The following is a 24,537-nucleotide window of genomic DNA, read 5'->3' as shown; positions in this document are numbered from 1 at the left end:
AGACCTCTTTAAAGTAATTTGTAGTCAATCGCAAGGGACATACTAGAAATAACCAGTCTTCCTGCGGGTTCCAACTAAGACTGCAGTATAAGCAGTCAGAAAGAAATTTTGATAAAAGATGTTCTTTTTAAACGATTTTTTGGGCTTCCACGGAGATCGCAGTATAATCAACGGAAATTATGTGGCAAGTCTGAAATTGTGGAACACGAAAGGGTAGTCCTTCTTAATGAATTGAGAGTGCAAAAGCAGGGTTGGCTGGTTTAAACGAAAAAATGAAAAATGTTCGTAAAAGTGTAACTATTCGTAAAATCTTAATGAACACATATTTGTGGGTTATCACGTTTCACTCCCATACATTATTAGTACTATATTCAGACCTAAATTCCCCATTCTTTACTTAAAGAGATTATATTTCAAAAGCAACTTTTTTTTATGTAACTTTATGGATGCTTCTTTTGTGATTTTTTTAATAGTTTATTATTATTGTTATGCAACCAAAGGAAAATTCTAAACATTGTTTCGTTTTAATAATGTTTACTATTGATAAAATACATCGAAATGCCGTACTTTTTGGGGGAGGGGATCATACAAACCCCACTGGAGGCAATTATTGAAATAAGCATCTTTGGTAACTATTTTTGTATAAATGGGTCAGAGCCAAAGTGGACTCAAATAATTTGTAATTTTATTCACTTTTCTTACTGATATGTAAAGTAAGTCGTTATATTTCTTTAACTTGGACTAATAAAAGTCGTAGTGAACTGACTTGGACTAAATTAGTTCTTCTGTACTCTGTAGTACTTTCAAATTGTCCATATGTAATTCTGTATAATGGTTCCACTTGTGCAATTGTTTATCTTTTCGTCTTTCTGTCCATGACTCTTGATGATTATATTAACAAATATGAAAAATTAGTAAATGTATTTTTATCAGGAGTCCTTCGTGAGTGAGTCGGCAGACGTATCGCATTTGTGGCCAATTAGTCCCGGTTTCGAGTTCAACTGAAGGACAATTTCTCTTGGATGTAAGCCGAGAAGCGGTTTGGATTCCGCTTTAAGGTTGGTGTAAAGGGACAAGTTTTGCCAGTAGATGTCACTACAGTCTTTGTATCTCTCATGTATTTTTTACCTTTCACGAAAATTTACAATCTCTCTTACAAATTTCAACCTAGAGACTAAAATTTTTGAAGAAGGAACTTCATAACCTATCGAAGGCAACAATCCGTGCTGATTTCTTATTTAGAATTTTCTTCGTTGTTGAAACAGTTATATTGTTAAAGATTTGGATATCCCTTTCAATAAACAAGCCATTTCAACCATGAAGAAAATTCTAAATAAAAAGTCGACACAGATTGTTGTCTTCGATAGGTTATGAAGTTTCTTCTCTAAAAACTTGAAGTCTCTAGGCTGAAATTTGTAAGAGAAATTGTGAATTTTCGTCAAAGGTAAAAAATATGAGAGATACGAAGACTGTAGTGACATCTGTCGGCAAAACTTGTCCCTTTAAACTAACCTTAAGCTTATGTGACCCCTTCCAGCATAACCCGGTTGTTGCATACTAACACCAAGGCGAAACAATCTTATTTCTGTCCATATGTGATATAAATACATAGAGCAAATTATTTAAACAAACAAACAAAAAAAAAACTGGTTTAAACAAAAAGAACCTGCTTTAAACCAAAAAAAAACTTGGTTTTTTGGTTTTTTCAATAAAAATCATGGTTTTTGCCAACCCTGTGCAAAAGACATTCTTAATATTTGACTGAGCTGCGAATCTTTAATTTGATGCCCTGGTGTTTCAGATTTGTGATTTCGGCGCAACGCTGACAATGTATTCCAAAAATATTACACACACACACACACACATTACATTTATTAATATTTTATGTAAAATGATAATATGTTTATTTTATGTGAGTGCTATCCCCTTTCTTCCTTGTATGTGTGAGAGATCTGAAATCTGAAGCAGAAGGTGAATCAGTGGTTTAACAGTTCGGGATATATAAGAGCTGATTTCTCTACTATTTTACATGAATGATAGAAAAAGAGGAAATTGTATAGCAATGCTCAAAAAAGCTTCTCTCTTACATATTCCTCATTACTTCGGAAATAATAAAATCATTAGAGTGCATGTCCAGTTATTTAAATTATTACTTTGCATAAATAAAAAGCAAAATGATGTACGTACCTTGCCTTGCGTATATATAATATGTTACTCTATATATATGTAAGAAGTTGTTATGATTGACTAACTGATCAACGGCCAAGCCAATCCACTTAATTTAGAAACTTGAAATTCGGACAGATCATAGAATTTATGATGTCCTAATAAGGGAGAATTTTGGAAAATTTGACGCAGAGGGAGATAAAGAAGAGTGACAGTTATCTTAAAATGTCCATATCTCGGAATCACTGAATGTTAGAGACATTAAATTTGGCATATGGACTTCTCATTTAAAATCATCAGACACGTCTTAAAGCATTTTCTGATATTTGATCTAGAAGGGGAAAGGAGGGGGGAGGAAAAAGGGATGGGAATTACAGTTACTGGTATTATAATATTTTCGTATCTCGGAATCTGTTAAGGGTAAAGACCTGAAATATGGTATTTGTACTTCTCCTTTAAAATAATTAAGCACGTGTTTGACCGTTTTCGGTATTTGCCCTAGAAGGGAAGAAAAATGACGGTAAGATAAAAGAGTGGCATTACAATTGTTATAATTAGATGGCCAAATCTCGAATTCGTTAAGATTAGAGACATTAATTTAGTATTTAGATTTTTTATTTAAAATAATTATAAACGTGTTTCAGCGTTTTTGGGTATTTCTTCTACAAGAGAAAAATGGCGGGAAGAAAAGAGTCGGTGTTGCAGTTGTTCAAGTAAGATGGCCATATCTACAAATTCCTTAAGGTTGGAGGCATGAGAATTGAAGGGAAGAAAAACGGCGGGAGTTACTAATTGTTAAAATAGCATGGGTATATCTCGAAATCCCTTAAGAGTAGACATGTTAATAAAAAACATGTTACATGTAACCTGGTTTTGATGTTCCACTGAGAAAAGAAGAAAAAGTGTGAGTGTTGCAGTTTTTACAATAAAATGGCTATATCTCGAAATCCGCTAAGATTAGAAATATGTTAGGGATATGAGAAGTACGAGGTTATAGGCCAAGCAAATACGGGAGCTCGTGGGCGAAGTCTCCAGCTAGCCGAAGACTAGTAAGATTATCATTTCAGCACCTGTGCAAATTGTAGTCTTACAAAGGAATATATATTTCGTTGTAGCTCTTAGTTATCACAATACAAGTACACATTTACTTAACCGCCTTCAAAGTAGACACCTTCGGAACACACATGCACTTGCTTCACCGTTCATGTCATTGCCCGAAATACTGACGGAAGTTTTTTATTATTATTATTATGTCTAATCTTCCGAAGTTCAGTCCTTGCGTTGGTTTTGACTTTCGAGGCCCATTTTTAGCTTTGGGAAGAGTCAAGGAATCCAATGGTGCTAAACTGTTCTTAAGCCTATCAAAGTCTCTGAAGCAGATTTCCTCAATTCGCACATGAGGTTGATGATTGTGGTGCTCGAACTGCGACTTTGCACTGATCAACACACACTTCTCCGTTCAGCTACAGAGCTCCTTCGTGGCTAAGCGGTTAGCGTACGCGCCTATGGCGTGGGACACCCGGGTTCGATTCCCGGCAGGAACTCATGTGGTTCGGATTCCACGTTAATCATAGGTCCACGTCTCGGCCTCGCTGCTGAACGGGACGTTGAACACAAAATCAAATCAAATCAAACCGTTCAGCTACACTACTCGCACATTGTCTGTTATAACGTGTTCACACTTGTCAAATTCATAAATAGGGACCTTAAGGTTGATGTAAACGGACAAGTTTTGCCAATAGGTGTCACTACAGTCTTCGTATATCTCTCATGCATTTTTTACCTTTCACGAAAATTTATAATTTCTCGTACAAATTTCAACCTAGAGACTTCAAATTTTTGGAGAAGGAACTTGATAACCTATCGAAGGCAACGATCCGTGCCGATTTCTTATTTTGAATTTTCTTTATTGTTGAAAGAGTTATATTGTCAAAGGTTTGGATATCCCTTTCAATAAACAAGCCATTTCAACAATGAAGAAAATTCAAAATAAAAAATTCGGCACGGATTGTTGTCTTCGATAGGTTATGAAGTCTCTTCTCTAAAAATTTGAAATCTCTAGCTTGAAATTTGTAAGAAAAATCGTGAATTATCGTAAAAGGTAAAAAATACATGATAGATATACGAAGACTGTAGTGACATCTATCTTCAAAACTTGTTCCTTTAAACTAACCTTAAGGACTGTACTCTACAATATACTCATGACAAGGTACAAATGAAAACCTTAACATAGTTTACATTTCTAGTAGCTGCTGAATGAGTATGGATCAGTAATCTATTATTGTGTACGTATTTATTCATAAGGCAAAATGATAATTTAAATAATTGTGTGCAATAAAATATTATTATCATTATTTACAACTCACATTCATTGCATACAACACATCTTCACAGTTGTATATATTACCGTAAACTAAACATTTAGCGTGGTCGAATTGCATCTTCAAATTATCAGCAGATCGTTGTTCTATGGAAGTTTGAGAATTAGAGCACAGAAAACTTGTATCGTTGGTAGTTCAGTTGATCAGAGCAACTATGTGATTGGTGGTTGACCGGGATTCGTCTCCTCCCAATTCCAGTGTCCAGTTTTATTTATTTATTCTACTGTTACAGTGAGTCTCAATCCACGGTAATTTTGTAAAACTGGTTTGAAATAGACCTTTCATTTGAATATTAGCAAAAATAATTGATCCAATGGGTAACGTCGAACTTGTCTGTATTTGCTTAAAGTATCAGGTAATGACCGATATGAAAATGATTTGGACCACGTATGTCAGCTTTAACATGAGTAATATTACTATTAAACCGTCCAATAATCCAGTGTTAGAACTATATTAATAACTATTGGTACTTAGTAAATGTGTGTTGCTAAGGGTGATTAGGAAGAAGTGGTCATTTTATTTAAGCAGTGATTATATTTGGGGTCTAAGCTGTCAGGGTTGGCTGGTTTAAACCAAGGTGGTTTAAACCAAAAAACAAAAAATGTTCGTAAAAGTGTAAGTGTTTGTAAAATCTTGATGAACACACATTTGTGGGTTATCACGTTTCACTCCCGTATATTATTCGTATTATATTCAGACCTAAATTCCCCATTCATTACTCAAAAAGATTATACTACAAAAGCAACTTTTTTTACAAGTTTATAAATGTTTATTTTGTGAATTTTTTGTAGTTGTTATTGTTATGTAATTGCAATCGAAGAAAAATTCTAAATATTGTTTCGTTTCAATGTTTACTATTGATAAAATACATCGAAAATGCCGTACTTTGTGTGTGTGTGTGTGTGGGGGGGGGGGTCATACAGATCCCACGAGAGGCATTTAGTGAAATAAGTATCTTTGGTATCTATTTGTGTATAAATGAGTTTGAGCCAAAGTGGACTCAAATAATTCGTATCTTTATTCACTTTTCTTATTGATATGCAGATTAAGTCGGTGTATTTCTTTAATTTGGACCAATAAAAGTCGTTGTTAACTAACTTGAACTAAATTAGTTCTTCTGTACTCCGTAGTACTTCGAAACTGTTCATATGTAATTCTGTGTAATGGTTTCACTTGTGCAACTATTTATCTTTTTGTCCTTCTGAAATGACTCTTGACAGTTATATTAAGAAGCATGTAAAGATCAGTACAACGTATTTTTTTTATCAGGATTCCTTCATGAGTGAGTCGGCAGACGTATCGCATTTGTGGCCAATTAATCCTGGTTCTGAGTTCAAATGGAGGACAATTTCTCTCGGATGTAACTCGAGAAGCGGTTTTTATTCCGCTTTAAGCTTATGTGACCCCTTCCAGCATAACCCGGTTGTTGCATAATAATATCAAGGCGAAACAAACTTATTTCTGTCCATATATGATATGAATATATAGAGCAAATCATTTAAACCAAAAAAAAAAAAAAAAAAAAACTGTTTTTTTGGTTTTTTTAATAAAAACCATGGTTTTTGCCAACCCTGTAAGCTGTGGACACTCTTGATAGAGGCAAGAGATAATAATTATTTTGATTCAAGATCCAATGAACATTAGTAATTACCTTACATTTTATTGGGGATGTGATGAAATAAACTTAGAGAAGCAATACGAGAAAGCAAAAAAGAAAATAAGCTCGTCAAGTATGATAAACATATTACTTGAATAAATAAGTAATGCATTATTATTTCATTTCCAGCAAAGTCGATGGGCTCTCATCTGTGTACTGTGCAGAGAGCGCGTTGGTGCATGTATACAGTGTTCAGTGAAGACTTGTAAAACAGCCTACCATGTTACCTGTGCGTTTAAGCACGGTTTAGAAATGAAAGCCATCATTGAAGATGAAAACGCCGATGATGGTGTGAAGCTTAGGGTAAGTGTTTCTATTGTTTGTGTTGGTGACTTCTTATATGTTACCTCCCTCACTTCAAGTTTCAAGATGTAATTCAGATATATGCATTTTCCATGAGTAGAAGTTTTGCTTTGTTATAATTAAATATAAACTAATTATTTGCTGAGCAAAACTATATATTTTCGTTAAAATTCAACACTTGTTACATTTTCTGATGAAGCCAAAGAGTTAGTTGACGAAACTGTAATAAGTGTTGAATTTTAACTCAGCAAATAATTAGTTTATATTTAGATATATGCAGGGTGTTTAAAAACAACACTAACAACGTTTGGCAGGTGATTCCTGATACCATGAAAAGACAAAAAATATAGACCAACCTGGGTGCACAAATGCTTCTTTTCAGAGTTATAGGCTGCCGAAAATGTGAAAAAATGAACTTTAAAGGTCCATAGCTCCAAAACTGGGACCTACCGTAGTCGGGTCAAGACTTCACTTAGAAACTAATATGTGTGCTATCCAAAAATACATGTTTCAGAATCCTAAGGTACTCACGCAACATTTTTTATAGAGGAAGTTTGGCTACGAGCATATACTTTGAACTGCCTACCACCTATATAAAAATTGTTGCGGAAGTAGTGCAGGATTCTGAATCATGGGTGTTTAGATAGGACACATACTAACTAGTTCCTAAGTGAAGTCTTGACCCGACTTCGGTAGGTTCAATAGTTTTTGGAGCTATGGACCTTTAAAATTCATGTTTTCATGTTTTCGACAGACTATAACACCGAAAAGAAGCATTTCACATGCACTCAAGTTGGTCTATATTTTTTGTCTTATTTTGATGTCAAGATTCGCCTCCCAAACGTTGTCGGTGTTGTTTTGAAATACCCGGTATATTTCCTTATACGGACTAAATATAAGTGGTAGTCGAATGTTAGTACTAGAAAATTCGGAAAAATCGCCTCCTTTTCCAATATCCAATGCTAACTCTCATATACCAGAGTTTCCCTGCCTTTTAAGATAGTGTGCAACGTTTTTTTTTTTTTTTTTTTTTCTTTCTTCACTTGAAACGTAGAATTTTATCCAGTTGTAGCTATCGACATTACTCCATATACTGTATTTTGTGTTTAGTTCACGGCGATTTTCATCTTACACCCATTCACATATATGGAGTAACACATAATGACATATTTATGAGTTGTCTCTTGATAGTTGTAGGGTCTGACCTTGTGTGTTGATGTATCATACAGTCATCAAGACTGTTGCTCATGTGGGCAATGTTGTGTAATCACTTCCTGTTTGTATGCATTTGTCGTTTTCTCTCATATGTCACTTTCTACTTGTCTTTATGATTTACATATTGTGGCTATTTTCATATTTTAAATGTTTATAATAATATGTGCAGTGTGTCCAGATGAAAATACGAATAAGAAATTTGAATAACTCAAAAACCAATAGTGGTAGAATCGTTCATTTTTGTTTTCCGGAAAGAGAAAAGAATATTTTATTAAAAAAACTCAAGTACACCTTCACGTGTGCCCTTTTTGTTGCCTGGCAAGCATCAAGAGTACTCTACCTTCCTCCAGGTATTGCGTAACCACAAGCATCGGTAATTATTTGTATTAGATAATCTAATCGTGAATTTGGGTCTGGTGCACAAGTCTTCACGTACACTCATGTCCAAAATTATTGATGCATGTCTATAAATATGTTGTGGGAATATAATTTGATAACGAATTCGCCCGGTATTTCTTATAATGTTAGTATGTGTATAATCGGCAAAGACATGTATGTGGCAAATTTCATGTCAAAAGAGCAGTAAATAAGAACAATAAAACGGAAGTGAAACTTCCTTGTCCATTTAACAACATTTTGTTTTACTTATTTTAATTTTGGTATTTATAATTCTTTTCGTGTGAAATTTACCACAAATATACATTTCCCGATTATACACATAGTATCAGTATTAAAAGTACCCTGCAAAATCATTATCAAATTATATTCTTACAAGAAGACAGTTACAGATAAGCGACAATCATTTTGGACATGAGTGTACCTCCAAAGAAAAAAGTCTAGAGGGTCAAGTCGGGCGATCTTGGCTATTGAATGGTACCTCCTCCTCCAATCCAATTGTTCTGGATCTGGTTATTGTTCTTCCTCAACATAGAACCAGTTTCCAGCAGTTGTTTGTGTCATTTAACAACACAATAAGGTATGGCGGTTTCTACCCGTGTTGTTGTCTAAATTTTCTCTGTACTGTTACAGGAGACTTGAATTTGCGAACCAAAAACCGTATCCCACTTTCTGACGATTAGTAAAGGACGCCAGTTTGCTCACGAGTAATGCTCGTGAGTGAAGTCGTGTTGCGCTCAGTTGTCTGCTGGGCATAAAATTCTATTCTTTCTTCTTTCCGAAAAACAAAACCGGACAATTGTATCATTTCGAGTTATCAAATTTCTTATTTGATATATTTTCATCCAGAAATACTGTACATACATACACAGTAAATTAATGGAAATAAACTGGCAACAATTTGAATGTGTTACTGTAGAAGATACTCAACTTGTGAAATAATAATGAGTTTTAATGAGTTTAATGCTTTTATTTAACATATACTTTAAACCGTAATGTAATACACTCCATAATTCTTGTGAAAATAATGAATTTTTGCTAAATATGAATATAATAATAATATGAAATGTCACTGCTCTTAATGATAAAGAAACCTGTCCCAAAATGTTTTAGTACATGGTAATAAGCTGGAGAATATATCGATGTATATGATTGATGAAGTATCTATCATTGGAATTGTGCGTTAACCAATTTGCATTAAGTGTAAATTTTTCCATTCATGCGCAACTTCCAAATTGATATTGAGTTGATTACTTTATCTTTGGTGGGTGCTGCGGTGGCTCAGGAGTAGAGCGCTCACCTCTGATGCATGCTGGTCGCTGGTTCAATCCTAGCTCGCGCCAAATGGGCTTTGTGGTGAACAGACACCGTGTGTGTGTGGGGGGGGGGTTCTCGGAGTACTTCCGTTTCCTCCGAATTTCTTCATTCCAAAATTGCCTTCATCATCATCATCATATCTTTCAGCCTTGGTGCATAAACATGGGACGTTAACACTTTAAAAAAATTGAAGCTTTATTACTTCAGGATTATTGTTAACCTTCAAAGAAGTACATAGTAACAGTAACAAAATTGAACAGTGTTTACAAAAGCGACCGTAAAATAGACAAACATATTCATAGATGCATAGAAAAAAATCCTTCATAGCGAGAGAAGCTACTCGCTAAAATAATAACACCAAAACTAAGGAAAACCGAATATATATCTATATGCAGCAAATAAGCTCCAAAGTATTGTTTTCTTTTCTGTAATGGTTAATAATTTTTGGAAGTAATTACGAATGAAAATCAGTGAAGGTCGGAAATAGTTCATTGCCAGTTCAACATTGGATTTTCCGTAATTTTGTTTGTATATGAAATCATCTACTCTTCGTTTTCACGCTGTATATGTACGTCTCGTTGAGGTTGCACGTGTGCTAGACGATACAGTAGAGGTGTAGTGTATAGATTATTCTTAGCAAAGAACCCAATAATTAATTCAACTGATATGAAATAAATACAAAGCCTGGTTATGTTATTATTACTTGTTATTTTCTTACGATCAGCATAATTGAAATACCAATAACAGAAGAGGGAAACGATATTTCATATAATTTCACTTCAAACTGGTTCTTTTTCCAAATTTAATGTAAATCAACAGTTTTTAATCTAGAAAATCAATTTATGAAATTCAATTCATTCTGCATATTATACAGTACATTAGCTCAGTCGGTTCTTCTGTGACGTTTCAGCCCTAGTTTTTCATATTTTATTCTGTACTTTGTTACGTTGAGGTTTATATGAGTTTTGTAGGTTGGCACTTATACGTTTTCGAATTCATTACAACTCATTCGCTCATTCGAATCCTTTTATTTATTTTTTCCAGCGTTGAAAAAAAAAAAAAAGAAAAAAGTAAAGCATATTGCTTATTTTATTTAACCAAATGAAAAATTAATGTCTTTTTTTTCTTTTTTCAGTCGTACTGCCAGAAACACAGTGTCACCAGCAAGAAGGATAAAAGTGGTTCAGGTTCCGAAGATGATGAATCGAAGAGAAAGAAACGAAAAGACATGACATCCGAAGAAAAGAATCAAGCCCGTGCAGCAAAGTGAGTTGAATTGTATTGTATATGTTAGTGTAAAACACTCCCATCACAAATCGATTAGTTTCAAGATGTAATTAAATAATAGTAATTCTGAAATGTTGTTAGAGTTTAACGAAAACAAAAGTCCAAAGACGAGAGGTTAACTAATTGATGCAAGGTTATTAGAAATGATTGATCCGATTTCATAAATTCAATGTAGCTTTATTATTGGACAGGTCACAAAAATTTGCAGATGTATTGAAACACCCAAAAAGTTTGTGTGGGTGTTTGTTTGTTTTGTAGGTTCGCTTCTGATTTTTGCCACGAGAACGCATCAGTGAGCATATATTCGAGATGGCGACAGGCGCAAAGAGAGCTTATGTTGTGCTCGAGTTTCATTCCCATCATACTGTCCTAACAGTGCAGCGACACTTCCGAATGAATTTTTCAACAAATATCCACCAACTGCTAAGTCTATTCGGCTATCGTATTCACAGTTCACAGCTTCAGGATGCCTGTGTAAGGGGAAATCAAATGGTCGACCTGTAGTGGCTTAAGAAACGGTCGTGATGAGGTGGTGATTAGCAATTCCTGTCATGGTCTCCACGTTCTCCGGACTTAACCGCAATGCGATTTTTTGTGTGCCAATGGACTTGGCAGTTGATGGTTCTTTGTTGAACTACACTGTTAGGAGAGACTGAAGTGAATGCAACTCGAGCAACAACATAAGCTTTCTTTGCGCCTGTTGCCATCTTGAAAAAGTGTTCACTGCTGCGCTCTCGTGGCAGAAATCAGAAGCGAACCTGCAACACAAAGAAACTTTGGAAATTTTTAAATACATTTGCAAAGTCTTATGACGATATGTCCAATAATAAAGGTATAGTGAATTTATGAAATCGTGTCATCATTTGTAATATCTTACCAAGCTGAACCAAATATTATGAATGTCAATACTCATGCGTAGTTTACGAGAAAACTTTGTAAAACACAAAAATTCATGCTGGACGGTAACCACTCCACTTGTTAAGATAAAACTTGTGCTGAAGTATAGCTTCATCAAACTCTTAATTATGGTACTAACAAGACAACAGTAAACGCGTTAACTCTTAAACATTAATTCTTGTTTAATCATAATAAAATCCAAAATGAGACATATATCAAGACCAGATGGATTATGCATGGAACTGCACAAAGTGAGATGCTTCAGGGTCAATTTACATCCATACTTTTGAAGAAATTCATTACTCTACTGGAACATATGGTATATTTACTTACATATTGCATATGCGTAAAAAGTACACTATTAAATAGCAAAATACATCTCTTTATTATTTGTATTCTAACAGTGACACTCATGTTGCCAGTAGTGACACATTGCTAACAGCAACGCGCATACTACTTGCAATTGTAAGATATTGAGATTTTTTTTTTTTCATTATTATTTTGTTTCTAGAATGTAAGTTTGAATAGTAATATGCAAAGTCCATTACGTTGCTGTTATTTATATCATTTAAGGAGAGTAACACAAGAAAAAATAGACTTCTCAGCTATTCTGAATTTGATCATTGCAGTAACTTTCGAATCAAAATGAAAGCTACGCGGTCAGTTACAAAGAGAGATACTTAAGCATTCAAAATAAACGACTCGACGGAGGGAAGACAATGAAAATCAGTGCTATACTAGAATGCCCATTGAAATTTCGCATTCAGTCATGCCAAGTGCATTTTCTTTAGTATAGTGTGTGTGGCTTTGTAAAATTGTAAGCATTTATTATTATTATTATTATTATTATTATTATTATTATTATTATTATTATTATTTATCCACACGCTGAGATTCTACTATGAATAGAGTAAGTACATGAATAGAGCAAGTTTGATAGAGACGTAAACTGAGAGTCTTATGTATATTTTCATCAAGCCTTTTGTGTGTGTAGTAGAATAATACTACAAGTTATAGATACTTCAGGCAACAGTGGGCATTGTTATCTTGTATTATATATTGTACTATTCAATATGTTACTGATATATAGGGTGCGTTAAATAAATAAATAAGTGTACTTATCCGTTTAGATATTCCTGTGGCCTAATTAATATCTCAGACAATTGCTTTCGTGTACGTTTTTGTACTTGACTGGAGGTGTGCTAAAGAAGGTTCACAACAATGTGGGAACCCCTTCTAGCCTTATCTGTGATAAGATAAATAAGAGAAACAATGGTTTTTCCCCTATTTTAACCATTTTGTGATTTTTTTCCCCCTAGCTCAAGAAGTATAGGAAACATACACCAAAGACAAAGTTAGAAACCATAGTATCTCCATAAATTATAAGAGAGTACATTATTTTAGCTGTTCTCTACCTATGTTATCATTATTTACGTTATGAATTTACTTTCAGATTACAAGAAATTGAAGCAGAATTCTATAAACATGTTAGCGTAAAAGATGTAACACAACAGTTAGATGTCGATTCAGAAGCCATCCAATTTATATACAATTATTGGAAATTAAAACGAAAGGTGAGTTATTGTATCCTTGATGGCCTATATCAGATTCATGATTATTATTATTATTATTTTAATTTGGTATTAGCGATACATTCGTTGTTAACATAGATTTACTTTTATTTGTGGTTGTAATATGCTGGTCTACGGTTTTAGGAAGTCTTGATTTCGATTGCATGTTTCCTAGCTCTTGCGTGATTTTGATTTATTAAGATATTCTCCCATTCAGGATGATAGAACTGTAAATTAAACAAATTTGATCTCATTACAGTAGTTATCCAGTTAGAAAAGTAGTGGTTCGTATTTTTTCCGATTCTTTAGCAAGATGTGACGATTGCCAGGATGTTTTCATATGAGTTATTTCATTTGTGTACGTGAATTATTCTGTACTTATATAGACCTATACGCAGACTTCTATAAAGGAAAGGTAGTATAGAATATTATAGATTAGTCCTTACCTTAAATCCCTGTTAAGTGCTTAATATACGATTACGGTGTATTTCAGTGGCTAAGCTCGAATCGTATCGTATCGAATTTATCGAATCGTCAGAGAAAGTTTTAAGGTGAAGAATAACTTCTCAATAGAATTTGTAGATCAGTCACGCAGTGAACTGTAGACAGGTGTAAACTTCTCATCCGGCTTCACAATACACTTGACTGTAAGAAAGCTTCAAAATGGAAGTCTTAAGATGTAAATTCTTTTAGAAACTGTGTGTGACATCGTATATATCTAAAAACCTTCAAATAAATAAATAATTACAATAGCTAACAAGCTATATACAGCTTTATAGTATATTAGTGATTGAACACGAAAAGTTTTACTTCAGTAAATTTCGATTATGTTGTGCACAGTAGATCTTAATTTATCTTCTAAAAATGGGATGGGCTATCAGAATCCTTTCACTTGCACACGGCTCGGATTACGTACGGATTGAATTTGTATGTCGACTAAATAGGAAGTCCTAGTTTTGTACAGTAAAAGCTCTTTATTCGCGGGGTATATGTTCCATAAATATGCCGCGAATACAGAAACCCTGAATACCGAATGGTAATTTATATGGGATTATAGGGGATACGTTCCTAGGTTTAAAAAAAAAAAAAAAAAAAAAAATCAATTTACTGTAATTGAAGTTTTTGACCATATTGATTAATTATTATCTTCAGGCTTAGGCAATGGTTTGAAGAATTTTGTAATTTTTTCTTGCTTGGCAGTTTTTAAAAGCTCCATCAATTCAGACTGATATTCAGCAGTGGCATTAGCAATTTGCCTCTTAAAAGTAAGACTTCGTTCCATAGACAGATCAATTTTCATAAAGAAATCACAAAACTCATTTGCCATTCTTAAACCTTCACTAAGATTTTTCAAATTAAATGTCACGTTTCCAGTGCTTGTTGAAGCCTCTTCTTCAATGGGCTGTGAATTTAACATTTCCTTCAAGTCTGTTTCAGTCAAATCTTCATCTTGCGATTCAAGCAATTCCTGAATGTCACTTGATTCTATCTGTTCGAACCCATCTCGTCCTATTCCATTCGCAGTTTCGGCTATGTTTGCAGTCAGAGTTTAAATTTGCACACATTCTTCGTCATTTTCCGCAGTCAGAGCAGGCCACAGCTTTTTTCAGCATGACTGCAATGTGTGTGGCTTCAGTTCTTCCAATGATTCTTTTATGTTTACGATGCATTTTGCTATGTCAAATTTCGTCCAGCATTCCATAACATTCATATCAGGATTACATTTCATATTATTCAATACGATTTTGAAGATTCGTCTAATGTAATAGAGCTTAAAGGCCTGGATTATTCCTTGGTCCATAGGTTGAAGCAAAGCCGTCGTGTTGGGAGGTAAAATGTCACTTTTATATTTGAATGCATAGTTTCAAGTACGCGAGGATGACCTGGTGCATTGTCCAAAACTAGAACTGCTTTAAAGTCTAAATTCTGTTTTTTTAAAATAAGTTTCAACTTCAGAAACAAAACAATTCCGGAACCAGCCACAAAAAATAGCGCTTGTAACCCACGCTTTCCATTAGCACGCCAAAACACTGGCAGGTCGTCCTTGTTTTGATTTTTTAAAGCCGAAGATTTAACGATCAGTAAAGCATCAGTGGTTTAATGACACAATCTCCAGATGCATTAGAACATAGCAGCAGTGTAACTCTATCCTTTGCTGCCTTAAATCCAGGAGCAGACTTTTCGCTTTTAGAAATGAATGTTTTGTTTGGCATTCTCACTTTCGTCTGCATTAAATAGTTGCTCAGGTTTGTATCCTCCTTCAGCTACTAAGTTTGCAAATTCTTCTGGATATCGTTCTGCTGCAGCAGTGCCTGCACATGCAGCTTCTTCAACGATTTTAATGTTAGTCAATGATTGTCTCACCTTAAATTTATTGAACCAACCTTCCGATGCTTAAAATCGTCCATCTGTACATTCACCACTACAACTACCATCAGGTTTTTTTAAAATGAGCGTAAAGACGCTTTGCCTTCTCCCGGACCATTGGACCACTCAGGGGCGCCCTTTTTTGGTTGCGGTCTTCGATCCATGACAACTCCACTTCCATTTTTCTATTGCTGGATCACGAACAATTTTCGCTGACAGTGAAGTTGAAGCTACAGACGACCTTATTTTATCTTCGGGTTTTTTGTATCGATCGTACAGTTGATTCGTTGACATTGATGAGCGTGATATGGATGCAAACGACTCTCCAAGGCGTAAACGATCAAGCATTTCTGTTTTCACTTTAAGCGGTAACACAGATTTTTTTCGTGTCGAAACTTTTTTTTTTTTTTTTTTTTTTTTTTTTTTTTTTTTTTTTTTAGTTGACATTACTGTATAAATTAGGAAGACAGCGGTAGAGACGTGTTACTCGATCACAATTTTTGTAACGAATGGAAAGACGAAACAATAAAACACGCAAAGCGGCTCTTACCAAAGGACGGAACGTCTAATAATGTGGCGGCATTTAAAAATATACTTTATTCATTGAGTAATAAGGTTGCTTTCATTCTATTTGTTTACATTCTCAAAAACACCGATCGCGGCGAAGGCGGCTTATGTCAAAGTCCGAACCAATACAGCGGCGATATCATTTAACGACATACTTTAGACAAAGTTGTAATAAGGTCTATTTTACATTTTATTAGTCCATTCGACGGCGTTTACAAAGGATATTGGGTTGGATACCTATTGGAATCCTTTTTATTATTATGTATGTACGTACTGATTAGATCCGCGAATAAAGAAATCTTTAGCCGCGAATATAGGAATTGGATCGCATTTTTTTAATCCGCGAATAGTGAAAATGCGAATGAAGGAAGCGCGAATAAGGAGCTTTTAATGTATTTCGTAGTTTTATCACAGAAATGTAAATTCAGGGATAGCGTTCGTGTTTTAGTGAACATGCACATTCTTTAGAAAATATTGCTCTATGTTCTGGTTTTATCTGTATTTTATGTGGAGAAAGTGTCGCGTATTTACTTCTGATTTCATATAATTCAGAAACTGCACTTACTATCTCAAATAGCATGACTACAACATTAGACGTGTATTTCGCCATTTTTAGCTTTCTTGTACTCCTAAAGGATAAGGAAATGAGAGTGCCAGAAATAGATCGCCTACATAGAGATGTCAGGGCTGATAGTGAGTCACTTTTTTTTTTAACTAAAAGTTATTTTTGGGAGGTAAATTGACTTTTTCGTGTGATTTATGTTTTGCATTGGCAGTTTTCTAAGAAAAATATTAAAAATAAATGGAAAAAGGCAGAAACTTGTCACTCATTACTCTTCTGAAAGCTTCAGTACTTGGTGCCACATGTGAAACAGTCAGCTTTATTCTCACTTCAGCTTTTCTTCTTTCTAAAGCACATTGGATAGTTGGTGGATGCTTAAGCTCTTATGGTGGGGTTGAGAACCCTACTGTGTCTAGTTTTTCTTCTATCATAATAGTCTTTTAGTGTTCTCTCGTAATAGTTAACGCGCCGCTCGACGTTGTGTGTGTGTATTTGTATGGTTCATCATGTTCATCGTATATTATGCTTCTTGTATGTTCTTCTTAAGAGTAGGTGATGAATTTGAATATTTCACGGCTTTGAGAACTCTCAATGCTAAGTTAAATATAATGTCTGGGATGAGGAAATTCGGAAATAGGCCAGAACTGGTTCCACTTACTCAGAAGCTTCTTACATCTGATAAGTTTGCTTACCGTAACTACAAAGCATACTTAAAAAACCCAAGAAAGAAGGAAGCTTATAAAACAAAAAGGGGTGGGGGGTGATGGAGAAATTGACAAAGGGAAAAAGGGGCATGATGAGATTTTGATCACTTTTTGGTCACATTTTCGTGTGCTTTTAGTAACTTTTCAGCTATTTACAAGAGACCAGACCACTATGAGCCCTGAGATGTAGTAACTTCGGAGACAATATCTTGAAGTCTTTTTTCTCTTTTTCTTTTCTTGGGTTGATGAAATCAAACCACGATTTCAAGACAGTTTCTCCAAAGTTTCGAAGACAGTGGCTGCGCACAAAATTCTGTTGTGCATCTTATCCTTGTAATCGTATTCCCTTATTGTTGAGGTTAAGACAGGTCAAAGATTTGACCGAATACACTGTTAATATTGAAATGACAGTACGCAAAGTTTGAGTATACTTTCTTGAATTGTTTTTGTTCATCTTCGTGTCTTAGGTATCCTTGGTATAACAAAAGTTTTATCCTGTTTCCCCTAAGCAGAAAGAAGATTATTATTGTGGAAGTAGTTTGAAATCTCTTTGCGCTCAGTTTCATAGATAATGTAACAATGTATAAATATCGAAGCTCTATTGTGTATTTATAGATGTTATCTTTATAAAACTTCGAGCGATGATTACTTTACGGGATGATGAGAATACTAACAGTTGTACTTTAACTTCAGATAATTCCCTGAACTATTAGCAGATAGTCTAGAATAATATTTTTCTGTTCATTAAGTAATTTAAATTTTTGTTGAGCATGCAAAATGAGAACCATGATATGGAAAAAAAAAAAAAAAATCAAAATTTCCCGATGTAAAATTTCAATCCATTCATTACAAAACCTATAAAAATGTTATTTTTCTTCACTGTTTAACCTGTTACAACTTTGCGTATTATATTATTATTGAAATGTGCCTGGATCAATGTAACCATCATTTCTAGTTTTTGTCCAAAAGCTGAAGAAAACTGTTAGTGCTGGTTTGAACAAGAGAAATGTATGCTTGAACGTAAGAAATGATAACCACCTTGTAAAACTTTTCTGTTGTGTTATCCAGAAATTGGTTGCTGAGTTAAGTAACATTCTCTTTTCGTTCTTGATTACGCTTTTACCTGTCACGCAGGGCCGAACTTAATAAGAATGGCCCCCTATGGCAGACCTTATTCTCCCTCCATTTCTCCAAAGCTCTTTTATAATTTCTCTGATTCCGACGAAATATGGGAAGCTTGTTTATTCCTTTTGGTTAAATGGTGATAATTCCAGGATTATTCTTTTCAATATGATGCCAATTCGGCTCACCAGAGTATCGTATACACACTCTTCCTCAAGTTATTTCCCTCAGTTGAGGATAGCGAATTTAGTCGAAAAGCTGATGTATTAGTTTACAACTTTATCGTGTATATGATCAACGAATCAACCCCACGTTTCCTCCTGACTGCAAATACATCGCCTGTTCATGTAATTATTATTTTCGTTTAAAGGAAAAAAGAAAAATACGTTTTTGCGTTTTATGGATCGGCACCGTATATTGAGCGACTGCTTTAAATCCTGTCCTGTATCATTTTACAAAGTAGGAGTGAGAATAAAGGTTGAAAAATCGGGAATTCATCTTTTTTTTCTTTTTCTTTCTTTGTTTTTAACTTGTATTACGAGATAGTTTTCTTTATTTATTATTATTCATTTGTCTGATTGAATGCATTGTTCTTAGTCTTATGTATAATTATTCCCTTCTTTTCAGTATGTAGGGCATTTAACTTCATTTCATACCTCACTATACCACAAGGGAAGTGTAGTCTTAAATAAAAAAGATGGCTAAGTTAAAAAGAATAAAAAATACAAAGGGAAATTCTAAAATTGTGCAGATAAGTGAATATATGGAAATTTGTAAGCAAAGTAAGCTGGTGTAGTTGTCAAATCGAACTTGGAAATGTGAACATGGTATAACTTTTAAAACGTAGCATTTGTAATTTCGTAGCGGACTTTATTCAGGGCTGATTATATGTATCGTTCTTGTCTTTAAAAATTTCACTTTTTTTTTCCTCGCTTGATATAGGAATTGTGTATTTCAAACGTAACTGTAAAAATAGAAGCTAAATCATAGAGTGGGTAATTTTAATAAAAGTATTTTTGTGATAGATACTTGGGAGACTAACATAGGTTTAAAACAATATGTGCACATCATTAGTAATATATTATTATACGTAATAGCACGCTAGGTAGCTTCGCACTCGTAGACTGATGCACCATGATGTTTAAATATTGTTAGAAGACTAGACAAGAGCTATAACTGCAGTATCTCAATTAAAGAAATAGAATATTTTTAAAATAAGTCAAACTGTTTGGTCCTCTTTATAATAAGAAAATCTCAGTTTTATTATTCTGTTCAGGCATAGTATATATAATACTTCGTTTTCCTTAGTTCATTCGTTTTATTCGGTGCTTGAATATGCCTTCAGCGAAAATAGAGGGGACTATTTCTGTGCTCTAAATTAGCTTTGAAAAATAGAAGTGAGATGTTGAATTCAGAAATGTTACCGATTGCAATTAATTTTATCATTTGCTTACAATTCATTGAAAATTTTTTGCTAATTTAAAAGTAGGGTTTGGGAGACATGCCTAGAATCATATCAAAATACATCTAATCATGCATTTTTGTACACATGTTGTCCGCTCCTTTGTGGTATGGTGGAAATAATACCCGGTATTATTATGGTTTTATAAATTGGATATACAATTGTCTTCAAAAATTGTTAATCTCTTCATTATTTATGTATTTTTGTTTGCTTTAATATTTTTAATCGTTATTTTTTGTTTAAAAAGAAACTTAAATTATAAACAAGATTAAAACCGTCTGAAATTGCAGATAACTGTTAAATCTTCCATCCACTGTATATATGTTGCCGAAAAAAATGTACACAAGGGTTTTTCATATCTGCACGGACTGAATAAGTACTGGCATTATGACATGACTGTCTTTTGTTTATATTCACATACTTTCCGTACTCCTCTATATTTAAATGTTGCTACTACTAGAAATCGTTAAATACCTTCGTGCAGTCGAGAACAAAAGGTCTTGTTTCCCCCTTAACAATATCTTTCGTTGGTAACATTATGACGTGGGTTAAAAATGTAGTTTTGATTTATAAACTACTACAGGTGAAATATAGTCCACCACCATAGTGAGTTGCATTTCGTTAAACTGTTCTCATATTTTGGTAACTATTTGTGTATAACGAATTACCAGAAAATAGTGAAAACATAATCACAGCACAAAAAAAAAAAAAAAAAAAAAAAGACTGTAAACACTTTAGATAAAATTCTTCATCATATATGCAAGGAATGAAGTAGGGAGAACAAAGAAAAAGCTGAGAAGTACTCGAGTTCGCGCATATTGAAATGAAGGGTCACATAGTCATGTGATAATGTTACCATACTGTAAATAGATGGAGTTGTTTAGTAAATATACGTGACATCACATGTTCTATACCGATACAGCGGCTATACTTGCATATCTTCTTCGTTAACAGGCACTTTACATGCGTTTCTATGATAGATCTATTAGGGTATCTACAGTATAAACACATGTTCAGTAATACCTGTTCATGTCCTGTATCTGTTTGCTCAACATGCATGTTTAGGACGTTTAATCTGGGATTACTTTCAGGCACCTGCACATGTGCCTGTCCCGCAAGTGGATAAAGGGCCTGTGTTAATGTCTTTTTTAAATTAGGGAAGGAAGATAAATTAATGAGACGGATAGGTAGGAGTGCAGGAAAGCGAAGAAATAATAAATAGTACAATAATTAATGATAAAATCAATTAAAAGTAATAAGCAAAGAATAATAGTAAAAATAAGAAATATAATAATAGTATAAATGTAAGATACAGCGTAATGAAAATGTGTTCGAAAAATAATGTAAATAATAGTAATATGTAAGTTTTTAAAAAATAATACACAAAGCAATAATAAAGTAAGTTGCATTAACTAAAAGATAAAAATCAATGGCAAACTGAATAATAGTAGTGAAATAGTGATCTTTTTAATGATACACTAAATATGTAAGAAATAATGACATGAAAGTAGCTTTCACTAATAAAGATTTTAATGGATATAACAGTTTTGTTTGTTAATCAACTGGATAAAAGCTATATTTATGTCATCACTATATACGGAAACAAATTTGACCGCTAAAATATTCATCTAAGAATAGCATGAGAAAAGTATTAAACAAGTGAAAGTTCGTGATTAGAAGAAAATGTTAAAGAAATCTTTATGTAGGCGTTTTCTTCATTTCTTAATAGTTTTTTTTCTTTAACTTGGGCTTACAATATTTTATTTGTATTATATATTTTTGTAGATGTGAGAAAAAGTAACTTATTATACGATTTCTTCGTAATATTTTCATGCCCGGAATCATTAAGCTAATAGGGTCCGGATTTTTATGTGCTAAAAAACTGTCAAATATTTATTTTTTTATGTGGTAAAAATGAAAAAAATATTTGCTAAAAATTAAAAAATAAAGAAAAGTATGGGAAAACATATAAAAATAAATACTGGTACTCACCAATAGCTCCTTTTCATCAGTGTCGAAATTTCATGAGCATTGCAGTGAATAACTAACGTCTTATCCTAATTGTCCATCGCAAAGCCATGCCTATTGTCACGTAATAATGTCTTATATTGAGAAAAGGAACGTTCTACATCATATGATATTAACCTAGCGTATTTGAAAAGGGGCATATCACGAATATTCACACCAACAGATTCACTTGTGTTTTGGCGTTCCCATACTTCAGATATTATACATAGGGTTTTATAACCAATGATTTTCTCAAATAAATCCTTAATTTCTTTTTCTTACGACTTCAGCTTTCGAAGCAGAAAGAACATTCAGCTTTCTTTCAACGCACTCTGCTTCTTTACCTGAAGTACTCGATAAACCTCCCGTGGTTTCTAGTTTCTTTATAGAGTGAATCAAGAAACCAAAATTGGGAGATATGAAAGTCAAATCACATTTCAAGCTACTGTCACTTAGTAAAAGGATGAACCATCGTCTGGGTTTAGTTTAGTTACTCCAGATACAAATGCTTCAAAATGATCCGCATAATGTAGTACTGCATGAAGCCAGGTATCCCACCGCCTGATTACGGGTGTTGGAGGAAGTAAAAGTTCGGATATTGTTTCTTTGAAAAGCTCAATTCTAGTTTGCGGTTTTACGAAAATGTTTTCTCATTTGACACTAACTTGTCCACTGTAAAATAAAGGGTTCGGATTTTTTTCACACAATTGATGTAGGGCGTGTACGATACATGTCACGTAAATCATGTTAATGTAGCATATGTAAAGCGCTTCATCAGCTTTCCTCATATAAGGAGCACCATCAGTCAGAAAAAGCAAAACATTGTCGTATTTCACACCATTCGGCCACAAAATGTGCAAAGATTCATCGAACAGCCTGGCAATTGTCACGTGATTCGTAACTGAAAGCTTTATAAGGCTGGCAGTGCTGTGCCTACGATTACTTCCCCTTCACCTATAGTCATTCGTCCTCCCTTCAGTTTTAGCTTCAAAGTACAAAGAGCTTCGTAGAAGCTCTTTGTTTGGCACAAGTTACTCCAGCGCTTATAAGTAGAATTTATGACCACGCTGTTTCTACAGGTGGGAAATTGCTTGTAAATACGATTGATAGATTTATGTAGCCTATTTTTTCCCCTATGTTAATTTCATTCGAGCCAAAGAAAAAATCGTGAAATTTAGAGTAAAATAACAGAAAATTATTAAAAATATGTATTTATAACAAAAATGTCCAAAATATTTATTTACATAACTTTTTTTTGTGTGTGTGTGAAAAAATGTGTATTTTTATGTGAAATAAAATTTGTAATTTATACTTCCAGACACTTAATTGGGATAATAAACATTGTTTTGGGCATGTACGTGTTTGAAAAAATATGTTCATACATAAAAATCCGGGCCTTATTCATTATACAATATAACAAAAGAGTAGGCGAATGAACAATCTCGATGATTCTGATTTTTGTGAAGCATAGTATGTATTATTTTGATGCTTTCAAACGTTATGTTTTGTTATTTCTAGACAAGCATTTTAAAATCGGATTCTGAAAATTAGCTACTAATTAGATGTTCATTTTGCCACTGTTCAATACTATAATACGACTTGTTTTGTTTCAGGCTGGTTTTAATAAGCCATTATTGGCTCCAAAAGCTGAAGATGTGGATATTCTCACTAGACAACAAGAACAGGCTGATTTGGAGAAGATGCGTACGTTCGTTCAGTTACGACAGGATCTTGAAAGGGTAAGTAGATTCAGTAGAAATTGCTCTGTGTTATATGTGAAGTTTTGTCATCTTAGTACTTTTAAAAATTCGAGATCTAAAGTCAAAGTGAATTGAACTGTCGCTTCGGAAATAAAGTTAGTTACTATGTTTGCGAATATGTAAAACGCGCCTCATTTCCTGTTTTCAATTTTCAACGAAAAGAAAGAAAACAAATCACTTAGTACCAGATTTGCTTACAAGTTAAAGAAACTATTAGCTTAGGCTCCATTCTCTTGGGGGTATCTCCTAAAATATTAAAGAGAAAAAAACTAGTTGCATACTTCCAAATAGAAGATTAAAAAGGAAAAAAAAAATACACACAGCAATAGTGTTTTATGTTATGTAGGCTCCTATGATGTAAGTAATGGGGCCTCTTCTTCCAGGCTGCTCTCTAACATATCAATAGTTTGCTCATTTCTGGATATAGGGTGCCTACGTTTTGCATGAACTGGTTTATGGCAGCGTGTCAAGTGCAGATGTCTTTAGATAGCTGTTAGGTTCAGAAAATACCAGATGCATATATTCACAAAATCAGCGGCAGTTTATCATTAAGGACAACAGGACATAATAGGACCAATAGCCTAGGATCTTATCAAACCTAAATCTGGCTCTGCTTCCACTGCATATACATATTAGCAAGAAATGTGTATGTAGAGTTACCATTGTTTATCTAAATGTAAACTCGCACGTATCTATAGCGCATGCGCGTTTAGCGAAAACCATACATACTGAAACGATTGTATCCATCTACTGAGTCACTGAACTGTACATAACTACAATGTTGTACACCGTATGG

At 33.9% G+C, this 24,537-nt stretch overlaps 1 protein-coding gene across 3 annotated transcripts in view; it reads left to right on the top strand.

The window, feature by feature from the left end:
* The window catches only part of rno (PHD finger protein rhinoceros), a 91,272-nt gene that overhangs the window by 52,584 nt on the left and 14,151 nt on the right, over positions 1–24,537 (top strand). The window contains exons 10-13 of one of the 3 annotated variants that reach the window (XM_081727923.1): positions 6,334–6,507; positions 10,571–10,701; positions 13,073–13,193; positions 23,595–23,720. In XM_081727923.1, the coding sequence (XP_081584049.1) occupies positions 6,334–6,507; positions 10,571–10,701; positions 13,073–13,193; positions 23,595–23,720 (552 nt within the window). Of the gene's footprint in view, positions 1–6,333; positions 6,508–10,570; positions 10,702–13,072; positions 13,194–19,156; positions 19,340–23,594; positions 23,721–24,537 lie in introns of those variants that run through there. The other 2 variants (XM_081727926.1, XM_081727925.1) reach the window with 2 other exon arrangements.

Source organism: Thermobia domestica, chromosome 10 (genome assembly GCF_964235325.1).
Source record: "Thermobia domestica chromosome 10, izTheDome1.hap1.1, whole genome shotgun sequence".
In the NCBI taxonomy this organism is placed as follows: Eukaryota; Metazoa; Arthropoda; class Insecta; order Zygentoma; family Lepismatidae; genus Thermobia; species Thermobia domestica.
Note: the sequence above shows the minus strand (reverse complement) of the source record. Positions and strands in the feature narration are given on the sequence as shown.